This window comes from Salvelinus sp. IW2-2015, linkage group LG26 (assembly GCF_002910315.2).
Source record: "Salvelinus sp. IW2-2015 linkage group LG26, ASM291031v2, whole genome shotgun sequence".
In the NCBI taxonomy this organism is placed as follows: Eukaryota; Metazoa; Chordata; class Actinopteri; order Salmoniformes; family Salmonidae; genus Salvelinus; species Salvelinus sp. IW2-2015.
In genome coordinates, this window is record NC_036866.1 from 30374513 (window position 1) to 30389700 (window position 15188).

The 15188-nt window shown below is 43.6% G+C and overlaps 1 protein-coding gene across 1 annotated transcript; it reads right to left on the reverse strand.

Moving 5' to 3' along the window:
- Positions 1-1598: 1598 nt before the first annotated feature.
- LOC111952126 (interferon regulatory factor 7) lies at positions 1599-13944 on the reverse strand. The gene is made up of 10 exons (XM_023970637.2): positions 13865-13944; positions 13379-13529; positions 13032-13200; positions 12776-12873; positions 12578-12638; positions 12384-12452; positions 12016-12221; positions 4539-4740; positions 2632-2747; positions 1599-2301 (listed from the first exon to the last, which is right to left on the reverse strand). The coding sequence occupies exons 1-10, from the start codon at positions 13870-13872 to the stop codon at positions 2131-2133; spliced, it is 1251 nt and encodes a 416-aa protein (XP_023826405.1). The 5' UTR covers positions 13873-13944; the 3' UTR covers positions 1599-2130.
- Positions 13945-15188: the final 1244 nt, after the last annotated feature.

Sequence of the window (15188 nt, forward strand, 5' to 3'; positions counted from 1 at the left end):
AAACTATAATTTTGATGATATGGATGGTCAGTCCAAGCAGCCATAGCTCTCCACGTCTGGATTTGAGGTTACATTTCTCCAGGCCCTTCAGCTTTTTACTTAGGTGGGGTGTCCCCTTTTTCAACTGTGCATTCTAGCTTTAAAGCWGCCATTACACTTCTCCATAGGAATTCATTTTAAAGCCTGAATTGACTGGAATGAAGGTGGAAACCCTGCCTAATTGTCACCCACTCTGCTGTAGTTTTCTGAGTAATGGTTTGCTCTGAGCCAGTGGAGAGGGTTCTCTGCCCCTCTGTGCTATTCTTACTGCTGCCTTGACTGTCGCACTGGGCCTGGAGGTCCCACTCGACTGTACACATCTGGGACAATCTATTTAATAAAACAATTTGATTGGTATTCATTTTATTTCTCACCATTGAAATAAATACATTAAGATAAATCCCAGGGTATTAGGAGTCTCAAAGTATTATCAAATATATTTAAAAGCTCTCTTCAGTGTTTATTCAAGGCTACAAAGTCAACCCTACCAAACTCAGTGGCCTAAGTATCTATCCAAACACCCCCCCCCCCTCCCTTTTATCAGTGTTAAGCATGATCACTGACAAGACAACTTTACTTCATAAACCTGATGAGTACTACTAGCAGTGAAAATCATTCCTAGATGAAAGCAACTGGTTCATTTTATGCATGTTTTTTTAGCCAAAGGAACCCACTTGACTTGCATCATGTTTGCAACAGCACTGGTGAACATGATATCYTTTGTGTTAGACAAAGTAACTGCTCTAGGGGCCTCAGGACTACCTGGCTGTCCCCAAGCCACCCTGTCATATACAGTTCTGCCTGCTACTATGGAACCCTGATTGGTGTTACTCTGTCTGGGACTTGCTGTTGACCCTCTTGGACCTGCTTTCTCAACCTCAATGCTTGGTAATGGATTTTTTTTTTTTTTTTTTTCCCTCTTGGACCTGCTTTCTCAACCTCAATGCTTGGTAATGGATTTTTTTTTTTTTTTAAATACAAATACTTACTCCTTAAGTGTTAAACAGCTGCACTCTATATAACCGCTGGTTATTATTTGACCCAGTTGGTCTTTGAACATTTTAAGAAGTCTTGAAGATCTGGCCATGTAGCCTGAATCTCCTGACGGCAAAGGCAGAAGAGGTTTGGCCACCACTCAGAGCCTAGTTCCTCTAGGTTTCTGCCTTTCTAGGGAGTTTTTCCTAGCTGCATTGCTTGCCCTTTGGGGTTTTAGACTGGGTAGCACTTAGACAACTGCTAAAGTAAAAATTACTTTAAAATATATTTGATTGATAGAAACATAAGGTGTTTGATGCCGCTAGCTAGGAGGGATGACATACATTACTAAAGTAAACATTTCATAAATCACTGGGTAAAATCATGTAAACCAAAGTAAGGAAACAAGGCAAAGTTTATTGATCTTGTTTTGCAATACTATACAATGTGATTTTCAATGCCAGGGTGAAGTTTGCTCACTTTCAGTACAATAAAACAGATTTTTCAATACAAAAGAGAACAGAAGGGTTGAGCGACCTAGACAGGTTTAAAGTGTGGCCCATAGGGCCAGAAGGGAATTCAGTAGAAGAGAAAATACCACTAAATGATACATGAACACATTAAAACACGCAGCGATAGTGATTTGATGTATATTTAAAATATATATATATAAACATCACATTCTGTTAACCTGTCAAGAGAAGTACGGCCTATACTACTGCATGACACTGACAGAAATGATACAGATCAGAATAACCTAACCCAGGGCTCTCCAACCCTGTTCCTGGAGAGCTACCATCCTGTAGGTTTTCGCTCCAACCCCAGTTGTAACTAACCTGAGTCGGCTTATCAACCAGCTAATTATTCAAGTCTGGTGCGCTAGATTAGGGTTGAGTGAAAACCTATAGGACTGTAGCTCTCCAGGAACAATGTTGGAGAGCCCTGATCTAACACCAACATTTGTCTGACTTTCAAAGATCTACAAGTTTGAGTCGTACACAGTTGCATTATATCCACTTGCTAAGCATTTCTTTCCWGTTGGAAGATTAAATTAAGTGATACAGTAGTGCGGTACCGGTTCTAGATAGGGGCTGGTGATGTGGTACAATTGGTGGTCTAGAAGTACTGCCCCATGGCGTGCTGTGGGCCGTCGGGCCAGGTGGCATTGATGAGCTCCATCAGGCTGTTGTGGTGGGAGATCTGCAGGCTGATGTTGTCATTCTGAAGGGACGACGCCCCCTCCTCCTGGGCCACCTCGTGGAAGTAACGACAGATCAGGGGAACCACCTGGAAGAGAAGGGGAATAGGAGAGAGGGAATGAGATAGAGGTGGAGAGAAGACATTTAAAAAATAGGATATGCAGTACACTGTATATAGGTTTGTTCTAGGGCAGGGCTRTCCAACCCGGTTCCAGGAGAGTGACCCTCCTGGGGTTGATGTGAACCTACAGTTGGAACTAAGCTGATTCAGCTTTTCAACCAGCTAATTATTCAAATCAYGTGTGCAAGATTAGGGTTGGAGCAAAAACCTACAGGATGGTAGAGTTGGAGAGCCATGTCTGGTTATGTTAGTATTCTGCCTGTTGCCTTACTGATTTAAAGCTCATGAAAGGGTTACCTTGACYACAATGAGTTTCTTCTCCAGGGGTTTTCCGTCAGGGAACTTCTCGCCAAAGCACATGTGGATGGTATAGTCAGGAGAGCCTCGCTTGTTCTCCTTAAACGCTATCAGCTCTGAAAAAGGTTGATGGTTGTCAAAGCGCTGACAGACAGAGAAATGTGTACATAAACTGCAAAAGTTCCTTTCAGGACCCGGTCTTTCAAAGAATTTGTAAAAATCCAAATAACTTCACAGATCTTCATTGTAAAGGGTTTAAACACTGTTTCCCATGCTTGTTCAATGAACCATAAACAATTAATGAACATGCACCTGTGGAACAGTCGTGAAGACACTAACAGCTTACAGATAGTAGGCAATTAAGTCAGTTCTGAAAACTTAGGACACTGAAGAGGCCTTTCCTCAGACTCTGAAAAACACCAAAAGAAAGATGCTCAGTGTCCCTGCTCATCTGCGTGAACATGCCTTAGGCATGCTGCAAGGAGGCATGCTGCAAGGAGGCATGCTGCAAGGAGGCATGCTGCAAGGAGGACTGCAGATGTGACCAGGGCAATAAATTGCAATGTCCGTACTGTGAGACGCTTAAGACAGCGCATTAAGTACTGCAGTGAATCTCCTCATGGACTGCATCAGATTTGCCAGTTCTTTGAGATGTTACCCCACTCTTCCACCAAGGCTCCTGCAAGTTCCCAGATATTTCTGGGAGGGGAGGGGGGCCCTAGCCCTCACCCCCCCGATCCAACAGGTCCCAGATGTGCTCAATGGAATTGAGATCCGGGCTCTTCGCTGGCCATGGCAGAACACTGACATTCCTGTCTTGCAGAAAATCACACACAGAACAATCAGTATGGCTGGTGGCATTGTCATGCTGGAGGGTCATATCAGGATGAGCCTGCAGGAAGGGTACCACGTGAGTGAAAAGGATGTCTTCCCTGTAACGCACAGCGTTGAGATTGAGCTTGTCATAGCAGGCAGTCCGATGAGTGCCTGTTGACACACCGCCCCAGACCCTGATGGACCCTCCATCTCCAAATCGATCCCGCGCCAGAGTACAGGCCTCGGTGTAAATCTCATTCCTTTGACGATAAACGCGAATCCGACCATCACCTCGTGAGACAAAACCGTGACTCGTCATTGAAGAGCACTTTTTGCCAGTCCTGTCTGGTCCAGCGACAGTGGGTTTGTGCCCGTAGGTGACGTTGCCGGTGATGTCTGGTGAGGACCTGCCTTACAACAGGCCTACAAGCCCTCATCCAGCCTCTCTCAGCCTATTGCGGACAGTCTGAGCACTGATGAGGATTGTGCGTTCCTGGTGTAACTCGGGCAGTTGTTGTTGCCATCCTGTACTTGTCCCGCAGGTGTGATGTTCAGATGTACCGATCCTATGCAGGTCTTGTTACACGTGGTCTGCCACTGAGGACGATCAGCTGCTCATTCCTGTCTCTCTGTAGTGCTGTCTTAGGCGTCTCACAGTACGGACATTGCGATTTATTGCCCTGGCCACATCTGCAGTCCTCATGCCTCCTTGCAGCATGCCTKAGSCATGTTCACYCAGATGAGCAGGGACCCTGAGCATCTTTCTTTTGGTGTATTTCAGAGTCAGTAGAAAGGCACCTTCAGTGTCCTAAGTTTTCAGAACTGTGACCTTAATTGCCTACCGTCTGTAAGCTGTTAGTGTCTGAACGACCGTTCCACCGGTGCATGTTCATTTACTGTTTATGGTTCATTGAACAAGCATGGGAAACAGTTTTAAACCCTTTACAATGAAGATCAGTGAATTTATTTGGATTTTTAAAAATTATCTTTGAAAGACAGGGTCCTGAAAAAGGGACGCTTCTTTTTTTGCTGAGTTTGTGAGATATATATATATATATATAACACAATGTCGGACAGTGAGCCATATTTACCATTTTTGTACTGCTGGAAGCTCAACAGTTGTACCATTTCATTTTGGGGCATCTTCCTGGGTTCAGGGTGTGCCTCTCTGGGGTCGCTAGTACTGGAGAACACGTGGCACTTGTCCTGCCGGTAACCATAGATACCAGTGTTTTGTACCTCGAGGAGAAGACCCCTTTGAACGCTTCCTAGGATGCAGTTGGTGTATTCAATCTGGTATAATTGAGGCACAAAGAAGTTAGTCTTGGAATAAAATTTRGCTTGTCTCCAGTGCGTCTTGTTGCTATGTATATTGCTAGGGAATTAACCAGTCAGTTTCATATAAAGATTAGTGATGCACCGATTACATTTTTTTTGGCCGATAGCTATATTTTCCTTGCCAAAAAACCTGATACCGATATTTACATTTTAGCAGCCTTTTAAGCATTCGGAACAACTTCCGGTGAAACTGGAGGGCACGTAATTCAAACAATAAAAATTATGGATATTAAACATTTAGGTACATAAGTGTCTTATATCAGCTGAACGCTTAAATTCTTGTTAATCTAACTACTCTGTCCGATTTACAGTAGCTATCACAGTGAAAACATGCCATGCGATTGTTTGAGGACGGCYCCCCACATCAAAATATTTTTCTACCGGCACAGGTTTCATACAATTCAACAATTAAATATTCACTTTTTGAAAATCTTCCTCTGATTTGTCATACAAAGGGTCCCAGCGTATCACATGTCGTCGTTTTGTTAGATAAAATCCTTTATTATATCTCAAAAAGTCTGTTTAGTTGGCGCCATCGATTTGAGTAATCCACTCATTCAATTTGCAGAGAAAGGAATCAGAAAATCTACCCCTAAACTTTGTTTCAACAAGTCAAAATACATTTCTATTTACTCCTCAGATACCCTAAAAATGTTAATCAAACTTGTTGACCAATCAGGACTGCACGTCACATAATTTAAACATTTTTTTACGTAGTTATTACACTATCACTCGTATTTCATATGTCACAACGATTCATATGCTACGCTGCTGGTAAAGTGTCTCGTGCACCTACAGTGCTGGTCATAAAAATAAACTAGCTCATGTATGCAAACAATGTTCTTCCCCAAAAACATAGCAAAATAACAATCGTTTCAGTAGCTAGTTAGCTATATAGTTAGCTAGCTAAGTGTCATCTAAAAGAACCCTAATTTATAGTTCTTATTTGATTAATGGTGGCCGGACGCATCTACGTGAAGCTAGCCACAATAAATTAGCCATCTTAAATAAGCATGCCCCTTTCAATTAACCCCCCCCCCCCTAAAAACAGATAGTCCTTGTGTAACGGATGTGAAATGGCTAGCTAGTTAGCGGTGGTGCACGCTAATAGCGTTTCAATCGGTTACGTCACTCGCTTTGAGACCTTGAAGTAGTGGTTCCTCTTGCTCTGCAAGGGCAGCGGCCTTTGTGGAGCGATGGGAACGATACTTTGTGGTGTGACTGTTGTTGATGTGTGCAGAGGTTCGCGCCCGTGTCGGGGCGAGGGACGGTCTAAAGGTGAACTGTTACACTTGGTTCACTCCAGACCTGACTGCCCTTGATCAGCACAAAAACACCCTGTGGGCGTACTGCACTAGCTTCGAATAGTCTCCGCGATATGCAACTTTTTCAGGAAGTCAGGAACCAATACATAGTCAGTTTGAAAAGCTAGCCTTTGCTTTCCTAACAGAAATTGCATGCTGCAGCGCACTAATTCCAAAAGTTGTTGGGACACTAAAGTCCATGGAGAATAAGAGTACCTCCTCCCAGCTGCCCACTGCACTGAGACTTAGGAAACACTCACCACCTGAATCCACGATAATTCAATAAGCATTTCTCTACGGCCGGCCATGCTTTCCACCTGGCTACTCCAACCCCGGCCAACAGCTCTGCACACCCCGCAGCAACTGGCCCAAGTCCCCATCCCCCCACTTCTTCACCAAATCCAGACAACTGATGTTCTGAAAGAGCTGCAAAATCTGGATCCATACAAATCAGCTGGGCTAGACAATCTGGACCCTCTTCCTAAAAATTATTCGCCGCCATTGTTGCAACCCCCTATTACTAGTCTGTTCAACCTCTTTTGTATCATCTGAGATTCCTAAAGATTGAAACGCGTCGTGTCATCCCCTCTTCAAAGGGGGAGACACTCTAGACCCAAACTGTTACAGACCTATAGCCATCCTGCCCCCTGCCTTTTTAAATCTTCCGAAAGCCAAGTTAACAGATCACCGACCATTTTCAAATCCCACAGTAGCTTCTCCGCTATGCAATCTGGTTTTCAAGCCATCTTCGTCGACCTGGCAAAGGCTTTCGACTGTCAATCATCCGCATTCTTATCGGCAGACTCAACAGCCTTGGTTTCTCTAATGACTGCCTCGCCTGGTTCACCAACTACTTCTCAGAACAGAGTTCAGTGTGTCAAATCGGGAGCCTGTTTGTCCGGAACTCTGGCAGTCTATGGGGGTGCCACAAGGGTTCAATACTCGGGGCGACTCGTCGCTGTGTGTATATATATATATATATATATATACTATATTATTTATATATAGTATATCACAAAAGTGAGTACACCCCTTCAACATTTTTTGTAAATATTTGAGTATATCTTTTCATGTGACAACACTGAAGAAATAACACTTTGCTACAATGTAAAGTAGTGAGTGTACAGCTTGTATAACAGTGTAAATGTGCCGTCCCCTAAAATAACTTACACAGCCATTAATGTCTAAACCGCTGGCAACAAAAGTGAGTACACCCCTAAGTAAAAATGTCCAAATTGGGCCCAAAGTGTCAATATTGTGTGTGGCCACCATCATTTTCCAGCACTGCCTTAACCCTCTTGGGCATGGAGTTCACCAGAGCTTCACAGGTTGCCACTGGAGTCCTTTTCCACTCCTCCATGACGACATCACGGAGCTGGTGGATGTTAGAGACCTTGCACTCCTCCACTTTCCGTTTGAGGATGCCCCACAGATGCTCAATAGGGTTTAGGTCTGGAGACATGCTTGGCCAGTCCATCACCTTTACCCTCAGCAAGGCAGTGGTCGTCTTGGAGGTGTGTTTGGGGTCGTTATTATGTTAGAATACTGCCCTGTGGCCCAGTCTCCGAAGGGAGGGGATCATGCTCTGCTTCAGTATGTCACAGTACATGTTGGCATTCATGGTTCCCTCAATGAACTGTAGCTCCCCAGTGCCGGCAGCACTCATGCAGCCCCAGACCATGACACTCCCACCACCATGCTTGACTGTAGGCAAGACACACTTGTCTTTGTACTCCTCACCTGGTTGCCGCCACACACGCTTGACACCATCTGAACCAAATAAGTTTCTTGGTCTCATCAGACCACAGGACATGGTTCCAGTAATCCATGTCCTTAGTCTGCTTGTCTTCAGCAAACTGTTTGCAGGCTTTCTTGTGCATCATCTTTAGAAGAGGCTTCCTTCTGGGCCGACAGCCATGCAGACCAATTTGWTGCAGTGTACGGCGTATGGTCTGAGCACTGACAGGCTGACCCCCCACCCCTTCAACCTCTGCAGCAATGCTGGCAGCACTCATACGTCTATTTCCCAAAGACAACCTCTGAATATGACGCTGAGCACGTGCACTCAACTTCTTTGGTTGACCATGGCGAGGCCTGTTCTGAGTGGAACCTGTCCAGTTAAACCGCTGTATGGTCTTGGCCACCGTGCTGCAGCTCAGTTTCAGGGTCTTGGCAATCTTCTTATAGCCCAGGCCATATTTATGTAGAGCAACAATTCTTTTTTTCAGATCCTCAGAGAGTTCTTTGCCATGAGGTGCCATATTGAACTTCCAGTGACCAGTCAGTATGAGGGAGTGTGAGAGCGATGACACCATATTTAACACACCTGCTCCCCATTCACACCTGAGACCTTGTAACACTAACGAGTCACATGACACCGGGGAGGGAAAGTGGCTAATTGGGCCCAATTTGGACATTTTCACTTAGAGGTGTACTCACTTTTGTTGCCAGCGGTTTAGACATTAATGGCTGTGTGTTGAGTTATTTTGAGGGGACAGCAKATTTACACTGTTATACAAGCTGTACACTCACTACTTTACATTGTAGCAAAGTGTCATTTCTTCAGTGTTGTCACATGAAAAGATATACTCAAATATTTACAAAGATGTGAGGGGTGTACTCACTTTTGTGATATATATAGCTCTCTCAATGATGTCACTCTTGCTGCTGGTGATTCTCTGATCCACKTATACGCAGACGACACTATCCTGTATACATCAGGCCTTTCTTTGGACACAAACGAGCTTCAACGCCATACAACGCTCCTTCCATAGCCTCCAACTGCTTTTAAAATGCTAGTAAAACGAAATGCACGCGCTTCAACCGATCGCTGCRCGCACCCGCATCACTACTCTGGACGGTTCTGACTTAGGTATTTATAGTTGTCCACATATTCTAGGTGTCTGGCCAGACTGTAAACTCTCCTTAGACTCATTAAGCATCTCCAAATCCAAAATTAAATCTAGAGTCGGCTTCCTATTTCACAACAAAGCCTCCTTCACTCATGCTGCCTAACATACCCRCGTAAAACTGACTATCCTACCGATCCTTGACTTCGGCGATGTAATTTAAAAAAAAGTCTCCAACACTCTACTCAGCAAATTGGATGCAGTCTATCACAGTGCCATCCGTTTTGTCACCAAAGCCCCATATACTACCCACCACTGCGACCTGTATGCMCTCYTTGGCTGGCCCTCACTACATATTTGTCGCCAAACCCACTGGCTCCAGGTCATCTAAAAGTCTTTGCTAGGTAATGCTCTGTCTTCTCACTGGTCACCATAGCAACACCCACCCGTAGCATGTGCTCCAGCAGGTATATTTCACTGGTCCATCCCCAAAGCCAACACCTCCTTTCCTTCCAGTTCTCTGCTGCCAATGACTGTAACGAATTGCAAAGATCACTGAAGTTGGAGACACATCTCCCTCACTGAAGTTTAAGCGTCAACTGTCAGAGCAGCTTACCGATCGCTGCACACAGCCCATCTGTAAATAGCCCATCGAACCACCTACCTCATCCCCATATTTGTTTTTCTGCTCTTTTGCACACCAGTATTTCTACTTGCACATCCTTATCTGCACATATCACACCAGTTTAAATTGCTCAATTGTAATTACTTCACCACTATTGGCCTATTTATTGCCTTACCTCATTTGCACACACTGTATACAGCTTTTTCTATTGTGTTKTTGACTGTACATTTGTTTATCCCATTTGTAACTGTTGTTTTTGTCGCASTGCTTTGCTTTATCTTGGCCAGGTCGCAGTTGTAAATGTGAACTTGTTCTCAACTGGCCTACCTGGTTAAGTAAAATGTGGACTTTTCCGTTACATTTATTTTGAAGGCTGTCATTGACAGTGATGCAAATTGTAGATTTATGCCATAATGGAATAGATCATGCTAAACAAGGTTGGAATGTTGTTAATTTGACAAATCTGTTGAAATCACACTGGACGTAATACACTTTAGAATTGCATTGGAGGCATGCTGTACAGTGAAAAAAAGTCTTACCTATGGATTGTGGATCAATGACATGGGCTATCAGTCTACTCAGTGACACCCAGAGAACATTATCATAGCTCTTATTGCAGGACTCTGAAACTGAATTAAGCCACATTTGTCAACCTGTGTGTATTGAACAATATTCCAGAGGAAAAACAATACTGAATCAAATCAGTTTATTTGTCACGTGCGCCGAATACAACAGGTGTAGACCTTACAGTGAAATGTTACTTACAGGCTCCAACCAATAGTGCGAAAAAGGTGTGTGTGTGGGTAAGTAAAGAAATAAAACAGTAAAAAGACATTTGAAAATAAGAGTAGCAAGGCTATATACAGACACCGGTTAGTCAGGCAGTATGTACATGTAGGTATGGTTAAAGTGACTATGCATATATGATGAACAGAGTAGCAGTAGCGTAAAAAGAGGGGTTGGRGGGTGGTGGGACACAATGCAGATAGCCCGGTTAGCCAATGTGCYGGAGCACTGGTTGGTCGGGCCAATTGAGGTAGTATGTACCGCGTGGATGTTTTGGTGTCTGATTACTCAATTCCCAACATCGTACTCAGAGTTGACTGTTACCATTTCATTGATCCCCAATCCTTAGGTAAAGCTGTACAGTGCAATATGAATGTCAATACACACCATAGGCTGACTGGGGAGGTGATTTCACAGTCACGTGATAAGAGCTACAATGCTAATATTTGCATTAACTCTTCAAAGTTGTGTTCTGTGGGTGTCACAGAGTAGACTGACACCCCATTTTATTGCTTCACATTCCAACCTTTTTTTAACATTATCTAGTCCAAATATAGCATCATTCCACCAATTGTAACCTTCTGCATCACTTTCAACTAGGTACTTTTATTTTGAAGGCATACTGCAAATTCCACTATTGTGCCTAATCCTTATTGTGGCTAGCTTCACAACACAACCCGGTCAGGTCGAGCGTCACTAGCCAGATGAAGCTAGCTGGCTGCTTATAACGTTAGCTTTGGGCAACAGGGTTAAGTAGCTGGCTAGCCATTTATTTTCATGAACTGAAGTTCAATAGGTGAACAATAGTTACTCAAGGATTCCTAAATCATTTCTAAGAATAGTGAAAATGGACTGCAGTTTCTACTGGTCATATTGGTGTTAGCTAGGTACCAAGCTAAAGCTAGCTAGCCCAGAAGTTGCAGTCAAACAAATAATGCAGTATTGTAAATACAGCTCGTGGCCGGTGTTTGCAGACTTTTTTTTTGTACAGCTTTGACAGTGCTACTGATAGTGGTACTTGGCTTACACGTGCAAATTCAGAACACACAACATTCTATAATAGAACAATGTTATTTGACATGTATTTTTTTGTACACACAGACTCAAACTGTGTTCCATAGTATGTCGTGAAGCTATTACTGTGGAACTCCGTTAGGGCAACATCTGAACATTAGCACACTTGGTAACGTTAGTGTGTACCGGTTCTCAGCCAGTCGCGAAAGCCAACATCACCCGCGACAGAACGGTTGATTGTCAAGGGCAATGAATCCATTATCTTGGCGTTAATGGATTTTGCCTTTGAGTTTTCGCTGAAATGTTCTTACTCTTTTAAATGACTGCCTGACTTGTTAACTGCTCGATCCACACAGCAGACATTGTGGGCTAGGTTAGGAATGCGGTGTTGCATGTTTAGCGCAAAATTGTACGTGGCGTCATATGTATGCACGTCAGCTTTGAGGTCGGTTTTTCACGTCGCCGTTAAACTAGACATCGGGCGATACCGATGTTGGCATTTTTAGCTAATAGCGTCTGATTCTGATATGTTCACCGATATATATCGTACATCCCTAATAAAGACACATATTGGAAAACCACAGGCATGTACACAGAACCACAGATAGTGCAGGTGAATGGTAGCAGCACCAGGTGGGCTTCTGTACTGTACCTGTTTGTGGTCTGGCAGCCCGTATGTGCTGGGGAAGCAGAGGGGCTGGGTGTTGGGCTCGAGAGCATTACACTGGTAGTGGAGCTGAACCCTGGGGCCTGACACCTGGGTCTTTCGCATCTCGCTCCCCCTATAGGAGATGGTGATCTCCAAGTCCCAGAGGGATGAGTTGGTGGCAGGCAGGTTGAGCAGGGCATCCGGATTTACTGTTGGGAGATCGGAAAGGTCATCAAATAAGTCACATTGTACTGCATGAGTGAAATGCACTTTATTTTCCAGTACAGAAAAGACATGGTAAAATGCTATTTACACAACAAGTTGGATGTGTGGATTTTTCCTTGACTTGTGGCTGTATGGCCCTGGCATACCTTGGTAGTATGGCTGCTGTACMAGGACTGGTGGCACTGGGTAGTGTGTGTGTACCGGTATAGAGTTCTCTTGAGAAGAAAAAGAGTTGTGTCATATGTCATTATCAAGCTTTTTCCAGAATTTGTATTTAAAATGTTTGTCATTAACAACCCATTGTAAGGAGTTACTTTCTACAGGTGGGGAGGTGCTGTACCTGTGTGTTGGATCAGGTRTAGGGGGTTCAAGGTTAGGTTGCTAAAGTTCAGTATATCATGCTGTTTGGAGGGGGGAAAAATACATTCAGATTTAACAAGTTTGTCTTTTTTTTTTTTTWATACTAGAATCATTGTTTCTATCAGGGCAGGGTTAAATAACCAGCTCCTGGTTCAATATAGATGTACTGTTACTATACCTCCATGCCTGGGGGAGTGTTTTCTGTAGGGGTGAGAGCACAGTCAATGCCATAGTTCTCCAGAGTGATTTTTTCTATGTGCGGGCTCTCATAGTTATCTGTAAAAAAAAAAAAAAAAAAAGTAAAAAAAAAATGCATTTAAAACAATTGGGGCAAGAGGAGACTCCAGTTGGCTACCTGAGCTAATGCCTAGGCTTTAGTTCAGCAGGCAAACAGTCTTGTGGCACTTAAGTTACACAAGCCARAGTGATCTTACACTCATTGATGACCAGGTAGACTTTATGGGGGTCGTTTGAGTCCTTGGAGTGGTCTTCCACCATCTTGAAACGCCTGCACAGGCTGTTCAGTGCAGAGCGGAAGTTGGTCTTCCACTTWGCCTTGTCATTGCGATGCTCATTGATTTTCCCACTGACCACTGCCCATTCCTGTAACCAGATAATTGATGTGCCATAGAATTGAACTGTCATCATAACAAGTTACTTATTAGATCATTATACATACAACATGTAATGATTCATGCACTGCAGTTCACAATCAAGCCACAGCCTCAATTGCCTGGAATTTCTGCAGAGCTCTGGCCACCTTCCACAATATATTCCTTACCCTGAATATTTTAAGGTCGTCCTCGGAGCAATCCTTCCTAGAATTGTGTTTCCACGGGACTCTGAACTTATTGTTGTCAATAAAGAACAAACCGGTGTATTGCTCGGTCCGCACCTGTTCTATCAGCCAGTCACCGAACTGAGGTTTGCAGCTGAAACATGCAGGGAGAAAGCAAATAGCCTACATACTTATAAAAAGAGGGGCAGTATATCGGCAACATTGGTGAGTGAAGTGTCATTGAAAGAGCACGTCTTTATTCCAGAGAGAGACTACCATTGCACTACCTCGCAACAATCAATGAAATATGTAACATTGTTTTTTTTAACAGTAGCCTAAAAGCACAGTACATTCACTAAGCATAGCCGAGCTCTTGAAAATATCAATCGAACTCTATTCTACATTTATCAATTTAACTACTATAATCTGCAGATTACTAGAAAATGATCTCTGTTTACCTGACGTACAGATATGAAAAATGTTACTTACCTTTGCATCTTTAATGCTGAAACGCGTCGGCTATTTCTGTTTGACTGTGGACGTGTACTACTATGTYAGTGTTCTAATTGTTTTCAGTTCAATGCCGGGCAGGGACGTTTTATAGGCGTCGTGATGTCATATAGTTGGACTTCCCCATTGAACAGAGATGACGAGATTAATGTATTATGTATTCTCACAGTTGGTTGTGTACCTTAATCTATTGCACCTATGTGTATCCAACTCATTGATTGAGTGTAACAAATTGTGTTGAGCATTGAGAAACGTCGGTCTGAAAGTGAAAATTATGCTGAGACGATAGATCGCACATTCTTGATTGCATCATCTTCTTGTTCAGTCAACAAATTATAACGAAACAAGCAAAATGGGCAATTTTTCTGCAATCAAACTGTGTCAGGGTCATTAATATACAACACATAATAGGCTGTATCATAACCAGTGGCGACCCTTCATTCAGGGCAGGTGGGGCTCTGAGACCCACATTTTTTGGGAGACCCACATTTTTTGGGGCCCCCCCCCAAAAACAATATAAATATTATTTTTTTGTGGGGCTTGTATGTTATTTTGGCATTAATACGTGTCTCATATCAGTTTGCAAACAATGTAAAAAAATATATATATATATATATATATATATATATTGTAATGACCCTGGGTTTATAAGCTCGGAAATCGACTCTACCGCACAAGCATGCTTTTCGCGCTGGACCTCGGGCTAGAAGGTCAAGGGTTCGAGACCTGCTCCCTCCTGTTTCATTACATTGGTGTCAGAAGTGATCGGACCTTGCATRCACGACAGTGTGTGTGCTTGGCCGGTGAGCGCGTTCCTGTAAGACATAGAGTCGCAAGCTAGCGCGAGGACGCGCTCTTTGAAAGGAGGGAGTAGTGTAATGACCCTGGGTTTAAGRGTAGAAATCGACTCTACCACASGAGCATGCTTTTGCGGCAGAGWCGATAGCGCGCCGGACTTCGGGCTAGAAGGTCGAGGGTTCGAGACCTGCTCCCTGCTGTTTCATTACAATGTATATATATATATATATATATAATTGAGTTAATAAAGCCGCATACAACCACGGTCTCTTTTTTGTTTTCTTGAGTAAGGCAGCTCCAAAATGCAGGTGTTTCAGCCTAGCTCAGTGCTTTCTGTGGTGGTGGGGCGGATCAGCAGAAAATAGGAGCATTGCACCGTGATTGGCTCAGAAATCTGTCACTTATGGGGACCTTCTGCAATCGCCTAGCTTCAGTCCTTTAGTAATGGTAGACATCCAAAGTTTCAGCCCTTTGGGTCCTACCATAGTTATATTACAAGTTCCCT